This window comes from Triturus cristatus, chromosome 7 (assembly GCF_964204655.1).
Source record: "Triturus cristatus chromosome 7, aTriCri1.1, whole genome shotgun sequence".
Classification (NCBI taxonomy): Eukaryota; Metazoa; Chordata; class Amphibia; order Caudata; family Salamandridae; genus Triturus; species Triturus cristatus.
This window is the reverse complement of record NC_140590.1, coordinates 261028721-261046266: the sequence shown is the minus strand read 5'-3', so window position 1 is coordinate 261046266 and position 17546 is coordinate 261028721. Positions and strand designations below refer to the sequence as shown.

The 17546-nt window shown below is 45.5% G+C and overlaps 1 protein-coding gene across 2 annotated transcripts in view; it reads left to right on the top strand.

Annotated features, from left to right (window-relative positions):
- Positions 1-9631, top strand: part of IRF3 (interferon regulatory factor 3) — a 160954-nt gene extending 151323 nt beyond the window's left edge. The window contains exons 8-10 of one of the 2 annotated variants that reach the window (XR_014966408.1): positions 6129-6253; positions 6587-8707; positions 8751-9631. Coding sequence is in view for 1 of the 2 variants with exons in the window: in XM_085616157.1 (XP_085472283.1) it covers positions 6129-6253; positions 6587-6757 (296 nt within the window). In the remaining variant the exon portion in view is untranslated. Of the gene's footprint in view, positions 1-6128; positions 6254-6586 lie in introns of both variants that reach the window. The other variant, XM_085616157.1, reaches the window with a different exon arrangement.
- Positions 9632-17546: the final 7915 nt, after the last annotated feature.

Genomic DNA, 17546 nt, shown 5'->3' with positions numbered 1-17546 from the left:
CGAAAAAAAATACAGACCAGCCCCGCAGGACCCTGCATACATTAAAGCTCAGCTCCCTTTAGACTCCTTGGTCGTGTCAAATGCCAGGAAGAGTGTTAACTCACAGACAACTGGAGAAACGCCTCCCCCGGACAAGGAGTCTAAGCTTTTAGAGGCCTCAGGCAAACGAGTCGCCGCACAGGCGGCAAACCACTGGCGTATTGCCAATACTCAAGCCCTGTTAGCCCGGTATGATAGAGCGCATTATGACCAACTTGAGGACCTTATGCAACATCTGCCTGAGCCCTTTAAATCCCAGGCTACTGACCTCATTCAAGAAGGCAAATTAATATCTAATGCCTCCATTAAATGCGCCTTAGATGCAGCAGACACGGCTTCTAGGGCGGTCAATACCAGCGTCTTACTCAGACGACATGCCTGGCTCCGTATTTCCGGGTTTAAACCGGAGGTTCAAACCACAATTCTAGCTCAACCTTTCAACCAAGAGCAGCTATTTGGCCCTGCAGTGGACACTGCATTAGAAAAAATGAAGAAAGATAATGAGACTGCCAAATCTATGGGAGCACTGCAGTCTCCTCAAACCCGGGGTTCCTTTCGTCGCTCCTTTTATAGAGGAGCCTCCAAAAATCTGGGAACTGAGACCACGTCCACCTTCAAAAATTCTGGACAAACATCCCCTAACAGAGGATATTTTCGAGGGGGTTATAGGGGAAACAATAACAAAGGTCGAGGGCGGGGCAACAACAACACCCGCACCTCCCCAGCCACCAAACAGTGACTTGCCACCACTCCCCCCAGACCATTCCACTCCGGTCGGGGGGCGGCTCCAACAATTCCTACCTGTCTGGACTTCCATCACCACAGACAGGTGGGTAAGACAAATTATCCAGTCTGGCTACTGCCTCGAACTAATACAATCCCCCCCCAACATACCGCCCAAACAACGTCCAATGTCCTCACATCATCTCTCTCTCCTCAAACAAGAAGTTCAATCTCTGTTACAAAAACATTCAATAGAACCAGTCCCTCTTCAACATCAGGGAACAGGAGTATATTCCCTATACTTCCTCATTCCCAAAAAGGACAAAACGTTAAGGCCCATACTGGATCTCAGACTACTAAACCAGTATATACAATCAGATCATTTTCATATGACCACCCTCCAACAAGTCCTCCCACTGTTACAACAGGGAGACTTTCTCGCCACATTGGACCTCAAGGACGCATACTTTCACATCCCTATGCATCCCGCTCACAGAAAATATCTACGATTTGTGGTAGACGGGCAACACTATCAATTTACAGTTCTCCCATTCGGAGTAACAACAGCACCCAGAGTGTTCACCAAGTGCTTAGCAGTCGTGGCAGCGCACCTCAGAAGACAACAGATCCATGTCTTCCCCTATCTGGACGATTGGCTCATAAAAGCCAATACTCACCAAAAATGCGTTCTCCACACTCATCGCACTATTCAAACCCTCCACAACTTGGGATTCACTATCAACTACCCCAAATCCCATCTACAGCCCTCCCACTTACACCAGTATCTAGGAGCAACCATAGATACATCCAAAGCCATAGCTTATCCCAGCACTGCCAGGATAACCAGTATACAAAATCTCATCTCTCAATTTCAAACTCATCAATCTCTTCCAGCAAGAGTGTTTATGCAGCTCCTAGGCATGATGGCGTCATGCATCTCCATAGTCCCACACGCACGACTTCAAATGCGTCCCTTACAGGAATGTCTAGCACAACAGTGGAACCAAGCTCACGGACAACTTACCGTTCTGGTGTTGGTGGACAGTCGCTCACTTCGCTCACTGAAATGGTGGAACACCATCAACCTGTCCAAAGGGCGGCCGTTCTTAGAGCCTCTTCCACAAGTTGTGCTGACTACCGACACATCTCTCACGGGGTGGGGAGCCCACCTCCTTCAACATACCACTCAGGGCAGATGGACCAGTCAACAAAAACTGCTCCACATCAATCACCTAGAACTCTTGGCAGTGTTCCTGGCACTAAAATCCTTTCAGGTACACCTAAAGAACAAAACTGTCCTCATACGCACAGACAACATGACAACAATGTATTATATACAGAAGCAAGGGGGGACACATTCTCTCCAACTGTCCCAACTCGCACAGCAAATCTGGAGATGGGCAATTCCCCAAAACATCTACCTGTTAGCAGAACATCTCCCAGGGATCCACAACCAGGTGGCCGACCTCCTAAGTCGCCACACACAGCAGATCCACAAATGGGAATTACACCCCAAGGTTCTACTCCCATTCTTCCAAAAATGGGGACAACCAGACATAGACCTGTTCGCCACTCCCGAAAACACAAAATGCCCAACCTTCGCCGCCAGGTTTCCACACCCGCAGTCGAAGGGCAATGCCCTATGGATGAACTGGTCCGGCAGATTTGCATACGCTTTTCCGCCTCTCCCACTCATTCCATTTGTGGTACGCAAACTGAAGCAACAGTCGCTAACACTAATTCTAGTAGCTCCCACTTGGGCACGCCAACCGTGGTTCACCACACTTCTGGAACTATCTCTAGTCCCACATCAAAAACTACACCTCTCCCCGGATCTATTAACCCAGAACCATGGAGAAATCAGACACCCAGATCCTCAAACACTGAACCTGGCGATCTGGCTCCTGAAGTCTTAGAGTTCGGGTACCTCAACCTCCCTCCAGACTGTATGAATATCATAAAGGAAGCCAGACGACCTACTACTAGAGCATGTTATGCCGCAAAATGTAAACGATTCGCCATTTACTGCGCTAATAATGACATACATCCATTGGATGCTTCCATCCAAAACATCATTTGCTATCTATTACACTTGCAAAGATGCAATCTGGCGTATTCCTCTATACGTTTACACTTAGCAGCCTTGGCAGCCTACTTGCAAAATAGGCAACACCTGTCCCTGTTTAAGGTACCAGCCATCAAAGCGTTTATGGAAGGTCTTAAAAGAATTCTTCCTCCAAGATTACCACCTTCCCCAGTGTGGAATCTCAATGTTGTTCTAACAAGACTTATGGGTCCCCCATTTGAACCAATGCACAAATGTGAATTACAGTTTCTCACATGGAAAGTAGCTTTCCTTATCGCAATCACTTCCCTACGAAGAGTAAGTGAAATACAAGCCCTAACTCTGGAGGAACCTTTCTTACAACTACACCGTAACAAAGTAGTTCTTAGGACAAACCCTAAGTTTCTTCCAAAAGTGATTTCCCCTTTCCACCTTAACCAATCAGTAGAGCTACCAGTCTTTTTCCCTAACCCAGACTCCGTAGCTGAAAGGGCCCTACATACCTTAGATGTTAAAAGAGCCTTGCTTTATTACATCGACAGGACAAAACCCTTTCGAAAGATAAAACAACTCTTTGTTGCTTTCGCGCCACCACATAAAGGCAATCCTATCTCCAAATCAGGTATCGCCCGGTGGATAGTTAAATGTATCCAAATTTGCTACCTAAAGGCTAAACGTACTCTTACAGTTCTCCCTAGGGCGCACTCCACGTGTAAAATAGGGGCTTCTATGGCCTTCTTAGGTAACATTCCCTTAGAAGATATTTGCGAGGCAGCCACGTGGTCTACCACGCATACCTTCACTAAACACTACTGTGTTGATGTGCAAGCCAAACAACAGGCCTCAGTGGGCCAGGCTGTCCTAAAAACCTTATTTCAAACTGCTGCAACGGATACAGGTGACCACCGCTAAGGGGAGACACTGCTATATAGTCTATCCTCAGTGTGTGATCTGCAGCTCGTATGCCTCGAACGGAATATGCTACTTACCAGTATGCATCTGTTCTTGGCATGTAGAGCTGCAGAGTCACACACGCCCACCCGCCTCCCCGGGACCTGTATCTGTTCCAGCATTTGTCTTACTTAGACATTACACATGGACATCCTTTCTTTTCATTCCCATACACTCCATCTTTTCCCATCATGGCGAAAAACAATCTGACGATGGAGTGGATGCCCATGCGCACTGTTGTCCAGGGAAGGAGTCACCTATCTCGTGACCAAAGGCTTCTTCCGAAGACAACAACAACCTGCAATCAGCCGAGCCCAACACCAGATGGCGATCTTCTCCTCAGTGTGTGACTCTGCAGCTCTACATGCCAAGAACAGATGCATACTGGTAAGTAGCATATTCCTTTTCTTCTTCCTTAAACTGGAATCATGTTCTTCTGCATCCCCACTTTTGTCTCAAAATTATGTCTTGAATTACAGTTTTTGGAGGAACTCTGCTAGATCACATCTGGTCCTTGGAAGTCAGGACAAATCCTAATCCATTGTTTAATACGTTTATTTGGTCTTCAGTCATGACTTTGTTTGATAGACTAACATCTAGGTCAACGTGCTGTTTCCTGGGGCTGCGTCCTGTACCATGTTCCTTGTATTCATTTATAAGGTCCAGTCTTCCTATTGTATTTTGAGTTAAATTCTGTTTTTTGCTTCTTCCTCTTCCCCAGCCTCATCCTAAAAAAGGCAATCTGTTCTGGTGTGCCAGGAAACCTTGATTGATCTTAATGGGATACTGGTTGTGCCACTCATAGCATGGTAGTAGGTTAGGCTGAACTTGAAACGGAGGGGGGTAGGTTGCACATGGTACCTGTATGGGCATACTTCTTGTTCCTCTGCCTCTCCTTCCACGTATATGTCTATGGTCAACTCCCCACTGTCCATTGTCTGAGTTAATTGACCAACCTATTGTTGAAGTATCATCATCTGATGTACCCGAGGCACGTCTTGACATAGTTTGTAGCAGAGCATCGGGAACCTTGTCATGGGCAAACATCTTCACATCTGTTTGAAGTGGTTGGATTTTAGATTGGGTCAGGAACTCTTTGTGTTTGCCCTGCTCCTTATTTATTTCCTCTAGTCTTTTCTTAAATAGTGTTACTTGGACTATAGCCTTTAGGTTGTTCTCTTCCATTTGTATTATGATCAACATGGCATTTGATAGCTGTTTTGCTGTTTTTATTTTTAGTAAAAAGCATGGAACGTGTATATTGCCACGCGATGAGCGACCACTCCTCTCTAAAGTTAGCGTCCTCTAAAATGATTATTGGTTCGTTTCCTACGATGAGGCCCCTTGGGGCCGTGTTAGTTCTTCGATATCCCATCATTATGATGCTCTGTACATGGGTCCTATGCAGACAACCTCAAGTGGTCTATTTCTAACAATATGCCCCCCTCCGGCACCCTATGGGGCAAAAGAAAGTGATACCAATCACAACACTGAGAAGTCCCCCTAGATAGGTTTGTATGAATGATTTGAGTGATTGAGCAGAGTTTGCTTGTTAAGGACAAAATTACATGCGGATTCTGGGGAATCTAGAGACCTGATCTGGTCCTGAGTAAAACCACATGACCATAAGCTAGCGAAAAAGCTGGCTGAAACATTTAGACCGAAACAAAAGCTTGAGTAATAATACCTTGAAGGCATCACTTTTAATTTCTAATCTCTCCACATGGACCCATACTAAAATACAAGCCTATGGTACAGTTTAGACAATTTTATTTCCTCAAGGTCCCTCCTGATATACTTAGTGCTTCCACGAAGGTCGAGGTTGTAAGCTCACCCTGATACATTTGATATCTGGGAAACTCTACGATGAAGCACGCCACTTGACTGATCAGTGGGTGAGAGTTCTCCTATAAAAATGAAAAATATTTCCCCTTTAGGTAGATTTAGGGAATCTTTAGTGTGACACACTAGTAGGTTGACTCTCTTTTTCACTATGATGATGTTATTGGGAAACTGAATCAACCCATGTGAAGAAACTGCTTCTCTACTAACCCCCTTTGATGCATCCTTATTACAGAGAGACAGACACATTTCAACTTTCAACAACCCTCATAAAGAATGTATTGTTTCTCCTGCCATTAAAAGGGTATATTCAAACCTCAATATCAATCTCAGGGTCTGGGTGCCTTAGAGCAGGATAAGCTATGCTATACAGGAAACAATAACCTAACATAATTTATGGCAAGCTGTGTCCTTATGCGTATATAGAAAACAGGATATCAGTGGCAGCCTTCGTTTTTGTGTTAACGTGTGAGATTCAACCCACTGAATGATATCTCTGTTTCCTCAGAGCTAATTGAATTCATGGAGCGCAGGAGACCTTCCTCCCCTCACTACTCCATTTGGTTGTGTCTTGGCGAGTATTGGCCCGATGACAGTCTGAAGCCCTGGAATAAAATGTTCATCATGGTGCAGGTACTTGGTGCCCAGATCTTCTTCCCTTTTACCCTCTGCCATTTTTAAAATTGGAAGACCCTTTGGACTGTGCCTCCAGATACATCCACAGATGTTTGTTGGCTGGGGTCATGCAGAAGATTCACACTGTCACATCTCTATCCAGCAGCAGGCAAAACTAAACCCACCCATTCATTCATAGAACGCCGATACACACACATTCTGGACCACTAACAGAAATGGGAGGGGAATCTTATGCTCCATGAGAGGTTTACACAAATCACCTCTGGCTGTCTGTGTGTTGCGCTTTCTTCGCACTGTCTGACTTGTCCCCCTTGTCTCTCTATTCTACAGGTCACCCCAGTGGTGTTCAAGATGCTACACGAAATGAGTTATTCCACTGGGGCTTCCTCCCTTCAAGGCTCAGATGTGAACCTGCAGATCTCAGATTCCCTCTCCAGCAATAACCTCCTCAGCTTTCTGCATGATTGGGAAGAAAAGATGGAATTCGAGGCCTGCACTTAATCCACCAAAGATCCTTGCTCACACGTCTTAATACTGGATATTTGGTCACCTGTTGCTCTTTGTAGGCGTGTATCATATGAAAACATGCCTTTGCATTAGTCGTTACGTCAGGCTGAAACACGAGAAGATTCAAGTAAATCTCATGTATGCAACAAGTCCGTCACAAAACAGCAGATTCAAGAAGTAACAATCCTTTTAAAGATGAGGGAGTGTTGGAGATATGACATTTGGAATCCCAATATCCTACCTAATTCTCCACAATTGCTTCACAAAGTGGCATATCATCTGCAGCACAAGAGCCCCACTCAAGGAGGATCTATCAACACAGCAGTGTTTTGTCTCTGCTATAATATCTAAATTAGGATATAGCACATTGCTGACTCTTTTTAGTCTGAAATGCTTCCCTGGCCACCAAAGAAAGATGGGTATTGTAGACTTCGAATCTACATCATTATGGGTCAAAACTTTAGTCAATACCCAAAAAACTTAGGCCCAGACTTACTAATATCAGATTTTGCATCTTGGCATCATTGTTGTGCCACTTTTTTGGCTCAGCCATGACGCAAAATGCAAGTGTAGATTTACAAAGCTGCACAAGGGCCGATTTGTGCCGCCATACAATAATGTTATACTGCATTGGGTAGGTGTTACATAGGTAGAGCATGGGCATGCCCATGCAGTCACCCATATAGTTTGACACATATCCAGATTTACTAAAGGCAGTAAACTTGAGTTTGTGTCAAAATAGTGGACCTGCCAGAGAGAGGCGTAACAAGGAGAAATATCTTCATTTCTCCTCATTACTTCCTCTTTCCATGAGTGCTGCATGCTCTACGGCACAAATGGACAGAGTAATTGACCACAAAACAATGCTGCCCATAAAGCATGCGCTCTTGCACCATGGCACAAGCATGCCTGCATTGGTGCTAGGCTGCCTGAAGTTTGCCAGAGCAGGGAGAGTGCAGAAGTGTGCCAAATCTTTCTGGATATGGCACATTTTTGCTCTTTCCCTTTCACTTGCTGCGTTGTGTTGCGTGAAAGGATAGTAAATCCGAACCTCGATTCATATGCCATGCATTTCCAAAGCAGCCACTAGACACCGGGATGATACGCAATGTGTAGATTTAGATCACAAGCTTGAAAACTGTTGTAAATGAGAAGTAACCTTTTCCTTCTGCGACACATTAAATAATGAGGGTGGGATGCATGTGCCCAGTTGGAAAATCACTTCATATCATCCCAATGTTTAAAAGGAGCACATAAGTCCAGGCAGTTGCTTATGTGTCCGACAGAATGGGTGATTGGAGCTACATTTGAGAAAATGATGCAACACGAGAGAAATTATTTTACAGTGGGCAGTAAGTAAAATCGCTCCTCCTAAATGTAAAAGGCCAACTTATAGAGTTCATGTTCTCCTTAAAGAGGGTCTGTTGGCGCTATTACCAGATAACAGATGTTCATTGTTGCTCACCTTAACAGTACTTCAAACTCAGGGGCATATTTACAAGCCACTATCGCCACCGGAGCGGTACTTTTCTTTTGACGCTCTGGTGCCATACCGCCATTTCCCATATTTACAAGGTGGCACTAAGCCACTTAACGTGGCTTAATGCCACCTTGCAAATATGCCCCTTTCCACCGCAGTCCTCTGCGGCAAAGGGGCGTGCAGTGGGTGTTGCTTGGGCGTTCCACCGCAACACCCATTACTTTTTGACGCTGCCTAAGATTTACAAAGCTTAGGCAGCTCCAGAAACAGCGCCATTCTAACGCCATGGATTACCAGGCATTAGTATGGCGATACGAGGAGAAGTTATTAATTTCTCCTCTTTTTTTTGCTCTGTCCATGTGTGCTGTATTTTACAGCTCACATAGGAAAAGCAAAGCACCATTATTCATTGTTTATGTGCAGGAAGGTGTCTCTTCCTGCATGTAAACAATCGCCGCTGCAGCGCAGGAGCCTTTGCAACATGGCAGCAGGGTGCCTGCGCTGGAGCTAGGCAGCTTTTTTGCACCAGCGCTCAGGGAAACACATGGGTGCAACGTATTCTTGTGAATACGGTGCATCCCTGCGTTTAAAAAAATGTTGGAGCCCGGCGCTGCTGAATTTGGTACAGTTCCGCGCTCCAACATTGTTTTGTAAATCTGACCCTTACGGCCTTACTGGCAACATTTCCCATGGACCCTAATTGGAACTCACACCTCAGTCCTTCTAGTACACAACAAGACACAGATGCAGCACTTAATTAAATTGGTAACTAAATTGGCGTAGACTCCTCTAGGTTTCCCAAATCTACCCACGGTCCTGAACTTGCCTACATGTAGGCAATAGGAACTGGACCCCTTATCTAAACCTGCAGCTACCCACTGAAATGAGATTTTAAACCAATCCTGCTGATAACCAGCGGGATTTGAACTTTTCCTAACATTTATCTCACGACTGCCTGGTGGAAACCAGAGACCTCAGTCAAACCTGCTGCCATCCTGTAGAATCTATATACCTCAACTAATCCTGATGGAAACCAACGTGACCTTTGCTCCTAGGACAATATTTGGGCCACTTGGAGGCGATCCCACCTTCACAAAATATGAACATGTGGCATTCCTGGGCCACCATTAGGTTTACAGTGCATGCTGTGCATCATGTAAGCTACAGTCACCTTCTGCAGGTGCCAGAGTGGGATACCAGTTTAACTACCATCACAAGCTGCCCTTAAAGCTCTTGGAAAATAAAAGATCTACAGGATACCACTATTGACTTGAGAACGTTTTAAGAAAGTGTATTTTAATCAAAACGTATGTTTCTATTTTATATGTTTATGCTATGCCACTGAAAATAATTATGGTCCAATTAAATATTTTATATTTTACTTGAAACAAGTGTTTTAATTATAAATGTACATTATCCCGCATTTATTCCACATTATTTTCAAGGAACAGCTAACTTCTTTGAGAAATCTCTACACACAGCCTTTCAGATTCCATGTTGTAAGTGCTTTACTGACAGAAAACTAGGTTCACACTTGCAACCGTTTTAATTAAATTCTATCTAACTGCATGTTTTTATTTCCTTGTTCCGTGCTTCTGGTTAAACATGTCTGCTTAAGAAATTGAACACATGAAATATGGATATTATATAAAGCATAAAAGCAGATCCACCATGGTATCATACCATTTATTGAAAGTGTTGTTGCTTGGGAGGGACCGCATGACCACCTAATACTCCCCCCTCTTTTGAGTCAAGGACTCTCCCTACACACAACAATGATAATAAGCAGCATCTGTATATATATTTTAGACCGCATCCACTAAGTGCTGGTCAAACTACACGGCCACTGTCACATTAAGAAGTTACAGACTGGTAAGGAGACAAAGGAAACAGGCACTATGATGTAACCAGCTCAGCCCAAGCTGTAATCTTGAAACCTCACCTGATAGGGATAGAACACTCAAGCACCCCAGGCTAGAGCAGAAGACAGGATGCCTTTCACAAACAACATCAGCACAACAAAGTTGAAAGACTTAACAAAACTCTCAATAGGCACTCTAAAAGAGCATTACTTTTTTAACAAAGTCAAAGCTTTATTTCGATAAAAAGTCATTATCATAAAAGCAGCTCAGTGTATAAAAAGTTACAGTTAAGAACAACAGTAATAAATTTAAAAAGATTTTATATCTCTGTTCCAACATTTAGGAAGGGCAATAGTTTCAAAAAATGTTTGTTCAGTTAAACTAGCCAACTAGTTGGTTACATTTTAGAGGTTAAACAATTATGGCAGCATTTTCAGTTTAAGGAATTTTTCTAACAAAGAATTAAACAGATTGTTTTAGCTTTTTGGCTCGGATAGCCCAAGCCCAGGATAGAAACTTGGCTAGGGCGCAAGCATAGGGTACGCTACTGTCCGAAGTAAGTATCCTGATTGCCACATCATGACTCCTAGTCCCCAGCTGACGGCATAGGTTTTTGAGCCAGACCCTCCTTGGAGTAGCATATTCGCCGCACACAAACATAAAATGTGCTAATGTTTCCGGTTTAACAAGACACAATGGGCATAGCTCAGACATTTCCATACAGGATTTCCATCTTTTAGTAAAGGTATTAAGTGGTAAGGTTCCCATTCTAAATCTAAAATACAAGGCCCTATCAAAGGGTTTTCCAATTGCATCCAGGTACAGTTCCCGCCTGGGGCAGTCTTTGAACCTCAGAAAGTCCTCTGTTAGCCTGCCCAGGGAGGTGCTAGAGTTTCTTTGAGAACAAATCCAGTCCCAATAAAGCTTTTTAAGTGTTTGCTTTGGGGGTGAAGTTCTACTTAGCCATGATTCAAGTTGACCCAACTTAATTAATAAGTTTTTCATGTCTTTTAGCCATTTGATTTTATACCAGCTTGGTGATGACATGATTTCCTTGAGGCCTCTGGCATATCCGCTTAGTTCTTCTACCCGCCAAATACGGGCCCATAATAATAAAGGGCGAAATTTCGCGATTTCGCCAATCTGGGTACAGCCAAGGTCCATGAATAAAGGAAGTGTCGGGGTGCCTTGTGGAAGGGACATTATTTCTCTGCAGAATTTGTTCTCAGATCTCTGCAGAGCGTCAGTGGACGAAAAGCCCCAGAGTTCCGCCCCATAAAGGGCAGAGCTAACTCCTTTAGCTGTGTAAATCTCAAGGACTGTTCCTATAGGCCTTGTTGTACTGGAACGTTGCTCTCTTAATAGGGCACCTGTAGTCCTTTTGTGGCTCAACAGCATTTTATCTAGGTGTGGCGTCCAGTCCATTTTATCCGAAAGGCGTATCCCAAGGTAATCAAAGACCTTTACCCTTTCCAGAAGCTCAGCGTTTAGGGTGGGGGAACGCACATGTTGTTTCGGTGGATTGAGGACAAGGTACTTCGTTTTGTTAGTATTTATTACCAGACCTCGTTTGGTACAAAATGATTGGAAATTGTCCAAAAGTCTCTGGAGTCCCATTGGGGTTTTGGAGATTAAAAGCGTATCATCCGCGAAGAGGAGGGTCGGTATGCGTTCGCCAGGCAGGGATGGCTCGTCAGATGGATGTTTGAGGAGATGCTCAACCACCCCATTGATGTAGAGAGAGAAAAGGGTGGGAGCCAGAACACATCCCTGGCGGACTCCTCTCTCGACCGGAATACTGCCCGTTTTCTCCCCTCCAGGGCCCCACCTGACCTGGGCAAAGCTGTCCTGGTGTAGTCTGACTAATAGGGATAGTAGATAATGTGGCAGCCCCATGTCAGCAAGTACTTTCCATAATAGGTCCCTAGGTACAAGGTCAAAGGCAGTCTTTAAATCGATAAACGCGAGATAAAGACTGCCCTTGCCTATAACCACAACCTTCCAATATACCATCATGAGCCTGAATGCCTGCTCAATCGTTCCAGTACCCACTCTAAAACCTGCCTGGAAGTCGGAAAGGATTTTATTTTCTTCTACCCAATTTAAGATTCTAAGTAACAGGACTTTGCCGACAACTTTTTGGCTGGTATCTAACAAGCTGATTGGCCTATAGTTAGATGGGTCATCCCTCGAACCTTTCTTATGGATGGGGACCACCTCCGCCCCTTTCCACGATGAGGGAATAGGGGCACCCCTACAGATGGCAACAAGAAGGGAGTGGATCAATTTGCCCCATTTGGTGCTATCGGATTTTAGCAGGTCCCCGGGAATCCCATCAGGTCCGGCCGCTTTTTGTGGAATGATAGAGCTTATTGCGTATTCCACTTCCTTTAGCGTAAAATCAAAGTCAGTGGGGCAGAGTGCATAGTTTGTGGTAGGCAGGGATATAGCAGACCCTCTCCCGTTGGAGCCGTCATGGCAGGAGTAGAGTTTGGAGAAGTGGTCCTCCCACACCTGGCTTGAGATGTTACAGGTTAGCAGATCACTGTCTGGTCTGTTACGTGCCCTTATAGTGTCCCAAAAATATTTAGAGTCTTTTTTCAGGCTGGCTTCTTTAAGGGTTGACCAGTAGGCATCTTCCCACTCCCTTTTGGCCAACCACAAGACCTTTTTATATTCCCTTCTAGCTATTTGAATTGATAAGGGGGACTTCCCTTTAACTGCCTCAATTAGACATGTCTTGGCCTTTCTGCATGGTGCAGAATACCAGTCGTGTCTGCCTTTGGGTTTGGTTAGAGGTTTGGTTTTCCCTATAATCCCTTTTACCCAGAAAAGGTCCCCTATAGTTTTTATGGCTACTTCGTAGATAGTTGTTACCTTATCTGCTGCCATAAATAAATCTATGGAGCTGATTACATCTTGTGTGCCATTAATCACCTCTTCAATAGTGGACAATTTATTAGTATTACACAAGATCTTATTCCACTTAAGGCGTCTTCCACAAGAGGAGACAGTAATCTCCTGTGGACAGCTCGGTGGTGCTAGCGGCGCTCTGGTAGACCAAGAATTCATTAGGGTTAGGGAAAGTGAGTTATGATCACTCTCTATGGTAGGAATAACAACCATATCGATGACCGAACTCCAGAGCCCCCGGTCCAGCAGAATATAGTCTATCCTTGTGGAGTGACCAACTCTGTTGAACGTTGGGGCACCCATCTGGTCAGAACGTGTGCGGCCATTGGCTGCTCTTAATCCAAACTCTAATGTAAGTGCGTTAAGCTGTATTGCACTGCGAGTCCAGCGCTTAATGGGTGGGATAGAGAGGATGGGAATACCCCACCTACTGTCCTCTTCTCCCAAATCGGGTATTCCTTCTAGGGGGAGTGGCTCATATGTGCAGTTGAAATCTCCTGCTATTATGATATGGCCAGGTTCGTTATGGTCCCCTAATTGGGCCTCAAGTTCCGCTACTGTTGGTGAGATGCACCCATTTTTGGAGCCTCTAACGTAGACATCGTAGAGATCTACAAGTAGTCCCCCACGTTGGCCCGATAGAGAGATACCAAGGATGTCTGGGTTTCCTGCCTTTTTTATGGTTATCCGACAGTTGAGCGAAATGCTTACCCAGATGATAAGCCCCCCTGATGGCCGCCCCTTCCCTGCCTTAGGTTTTACAGCTGGTGTATAAAATGTGACAAACCCGACACGGTGCAGTGGCTCAGTGATCCAGGTCTCTTGGAATACACAAATCTTGTGGGCGTCAATCAGGACGTTCCACTCCGGGAGGCCTAATTTCCTAGAGATCCCCGCAAGGTTCCAACTAAGAATTTTTATCTCGCCATGTGTTGGATCACCGTCGGGGATGGTAATAATTTTAGAATTTGGTGGGTCTACACTATCCCTAGTAAATATGTGGGCAAGTGGTATTAGGGGTGCCTCTGTTGGGGATTCGGAACATATAGGGAGAGATGTGGCTGGCGGAACATCCTCCATATCGTTATCGGTGATAGTGAGATTTATATCTGGACCTTCCATGAAGTTGAGTCAGTCTACCTCATCTAGCACACAGTATCTATTTGGATGAGCGAATTGTGAATACGAGGGGTCGAAAGAAGGGGGCAAGTCCTGCCATGGCTGTTGCCAATGATGGTTAGCGAATTGTGGAGGCTGAAGGGGTTGCTGCCACTGCTGAGCAGCCTGATATAGGGGTGGTAGATGTTGAAAAGGTTGTTGCCACTGAAGACTAGCATGATGTGGGAATAAAGATGAGAATTGTGGTGGTTGTTGCCAGTGTTTAGTGGTATGTTGCGGGGGATACACAGACCCTCTGTTAGTTGGAAAAGTAGGCCGATGGGGATTTAGTCTTGGCGGCATGGGAAGGAAATAAGACAAAGGGAGTGGATTGATTTGGGTAGCAGGACCACTATTGGGTGTATTGCATATGTAGCTGGCTGCCTCTATATCCCTAAAGTTAACTGTAATTACATCCCCTGCTATTGTTTTCTTACTCCTGCCCACCCAGTCCCCTCTACGCACTGTAAGAATTTCACCACTCATATTGCTAGGTAAAGGTTTGTGTAGTTGAAGCCACTGAGCACATTTGTTTTTTAGCTCTACAAAGGTTTCTTTTACTCCCTCCTTCAGTGGGGGAACGGCTGTCAGCACAACCACAAAAGGAGAGACTTCCGGTGGCAGGCTAATTGACTTAAAGCGCGCCTGCTTTGGCTTAGAGCCTTCGGGCTTGTTTGTAGAATGAGGAGCTGCAGGGTTAGTAGACTTTCCTGTGAGATCTTTTGCTTGTAAGTTGGTAGTTTTATTTCCACCAGCAGATTGTTGCAAAGCCGAAGTAGGACCCACCGCCTTCGGAGTAGATAGGGGTGGGGATTGAGCAGAAGTATTCCCTGTTTGGGACAGGTGTAATACAGCTGAATCCTTGGTAGCTGATGGTATTTTTGCCTTGTTAGATGCATCTTTAGGGGGCTTGACGCAAGGTGAAGGTTTGGGAAGCGTTTCTTTAATCCCTTGTGACTGAATAGACCCAGGCCCATTCATCTTATTAGGCCATTTCGAAGTTATTAGCGACGTGAGTCTGTCAAGTTTGGAGATTAAAGGCTTTATTTGCGCTGCTATTGTGGCCTCAAGGTCCAGTTTAAGATCTGTTACCATGTTTTCAACCCAGCAGGGTATGCCTGACGCCAGGTGCGGGGTAGGCGATATCAAGTTGTGATTCCTTGCTTTAGCTTTAGGTTTTTCCTTAGACTTGGTCTTGGACGCCACCTTTGTAGGAATAGTAACCCTGCCCCCAGTGTCGATAGGTACAGAAAGTGTTCCTTTGTCCATTTGCCCATCTAGGCTTGGCTTCGTCTTTTCAGATGTCTGGCAGACTTCTAGATCTGGGGTAGCCTCAAGATCAACATAAGACGGATCCGAGTCAGATTGGGTGACTGACAAATCGACAACGTTCGGAACTGTGAATTCGCCAGCGGTGGTCAAGGGTAGGGGTAAGGAACAATTAATCAAAGCTTGCTGGGAGGGTGAATTTGCGTTTGCAAGAGAGCCCAAGGAAGAGCGCTTAGCGTTCATGAGGTCCAAGGAAACTCTTTTTTCCAGCAATATAATACTTTTATCGATGGTCTCATTCACCCGTGAAATAAAAAGATCTATAGGTCCAGTCACTTGTGCTACCGCCATGGCTTTTTTAGTACAGCTTCTAGTTCTATTGCGCATAGTTGACATCTGTGGTGCTGGGTCAGATGCAAGAAGGGGCCTCTCAAAAGCGGTAGATAGGAGGCGGGCACTATGTGTTTATAAAAGAGATGGAAATCACAGTTCCGCCTACCTTGCCAACGGATGAAGGGCGAGGATACAGGGGTTCAGGGCCAGGGCCGTCCTCTGCCTTCCTTGAACGGCCTTAAACGCCCCGGCCTTTGCCCCGCGCACGTCCCGCGTGCGCGTTGCTGCCACAGCTTATCTAAGGAGAGGTCAAGTGGAGGGGGCGGGAAGAGGACCAGCTGTGACTGATCCGCGCCGCTAGGCACGCTGGTCCTCGCAGTCCCGCCTCTGACCTTGGTGACCAGCTGTTGGTTTCCAGGAAGCGCGTTGGTGTTCATGCACGTCGAGGGACAGGAGGCTAAGTCCACAGTAACCAAAATCTTTGCCTACGAGCGGCTCCCGCGAAGCGGGGGCCGCGAGGCGTGGCGAAGTGGCCGGAGAGCAACAGGAACCAGGAGCAGCGCTCCAAACAGTAAGGGACCCTGGATGGCCAGCTGGAGGTGTCTGGGGATGATGCGGGTCTTCTTGTTGTCACGGGCAGCGTTGCCGGCCAGCTCCAGGATCTCAGCGGTCAGCGTAAATACCTATCCAACTCGCTGTTCGGGCGTCGGGCGTCTGCTAGGTGCAACCTTCAACGCTGTAAACTGAGCAGCTCAGCCGAGCTGCTACCGGCGTCAATACAGTCCGTAAATAACTTGAAAATGTATCTTGGGGAGTTAATCAAACGTGTGCTTCTTATAAAACAAATGTTCACTCAGACACTAACTTGAAAACCGATAGGAGTTTTGTGATATATATATCAGAACGTCTCTTCTTTCCAAATGAAGTATGTCTGCGTTGATAAGAGGAGTCTTAATAAAGCACCACAGTTCGTTTTCTCAATTAGTTTTTTAAGGCAAAAACAATAAAGTTGTAGCGCTATCTAGCGCTCTTAGTAATTCGTGGCTATTGTCTTCATAGCTTGCCCAGTACTGCGAAGATCACGTAACCGCCTTGCATATACTTCAATGCCAGCGGTATCCAGGTGAAAGCAATCATGTACGAACGCCTCCTTGCGCTCGAGCAAAAGTGAACTAACAAAAATAGCAAGCAGTTCGTAATAAAGGCGCACTCGCGCTTTGCTTGAAACTTCTCACAGAATGAGTTCGATGAGCGCTACTCCGCGCTACCGCTTGTAACAATCAATAAAAGCATAACATATACAGCACATATAACAGCATATGTAGAACCATGCACATACTGTAGCAGAAATTAGCTAAAAAGTAGACAGCAACATACACCTCCCATCTGCCGTACATGGGACACTAAACAAATAATTCCATCAATGATAGTCTGCATGGGCATTACACCCAATAGAGTATGCACCCTCCACACAAACAACACACAGGCATTCAACCCAGTGAAGTACACAGCCTCCAAGGAAACAGCCTATAAGTTTTCAACTCAATATAGTGCCCACTCCATGGAAACAGCACACAGGCCTTCCACCCAATGGAATACACAACCTCCACACAGATAGCCAAAGGTCTTCAACTCAATGGAGCACACCACGCAAACAGCTCTTGGAGATTCAACCCAGTGAAGTGAATCAAAGAGCACAAGGGTATCACGCTCAGAGGACAACACACCCTCCATGCTAACCATCACACATAGACTCAACCCAGTGCAG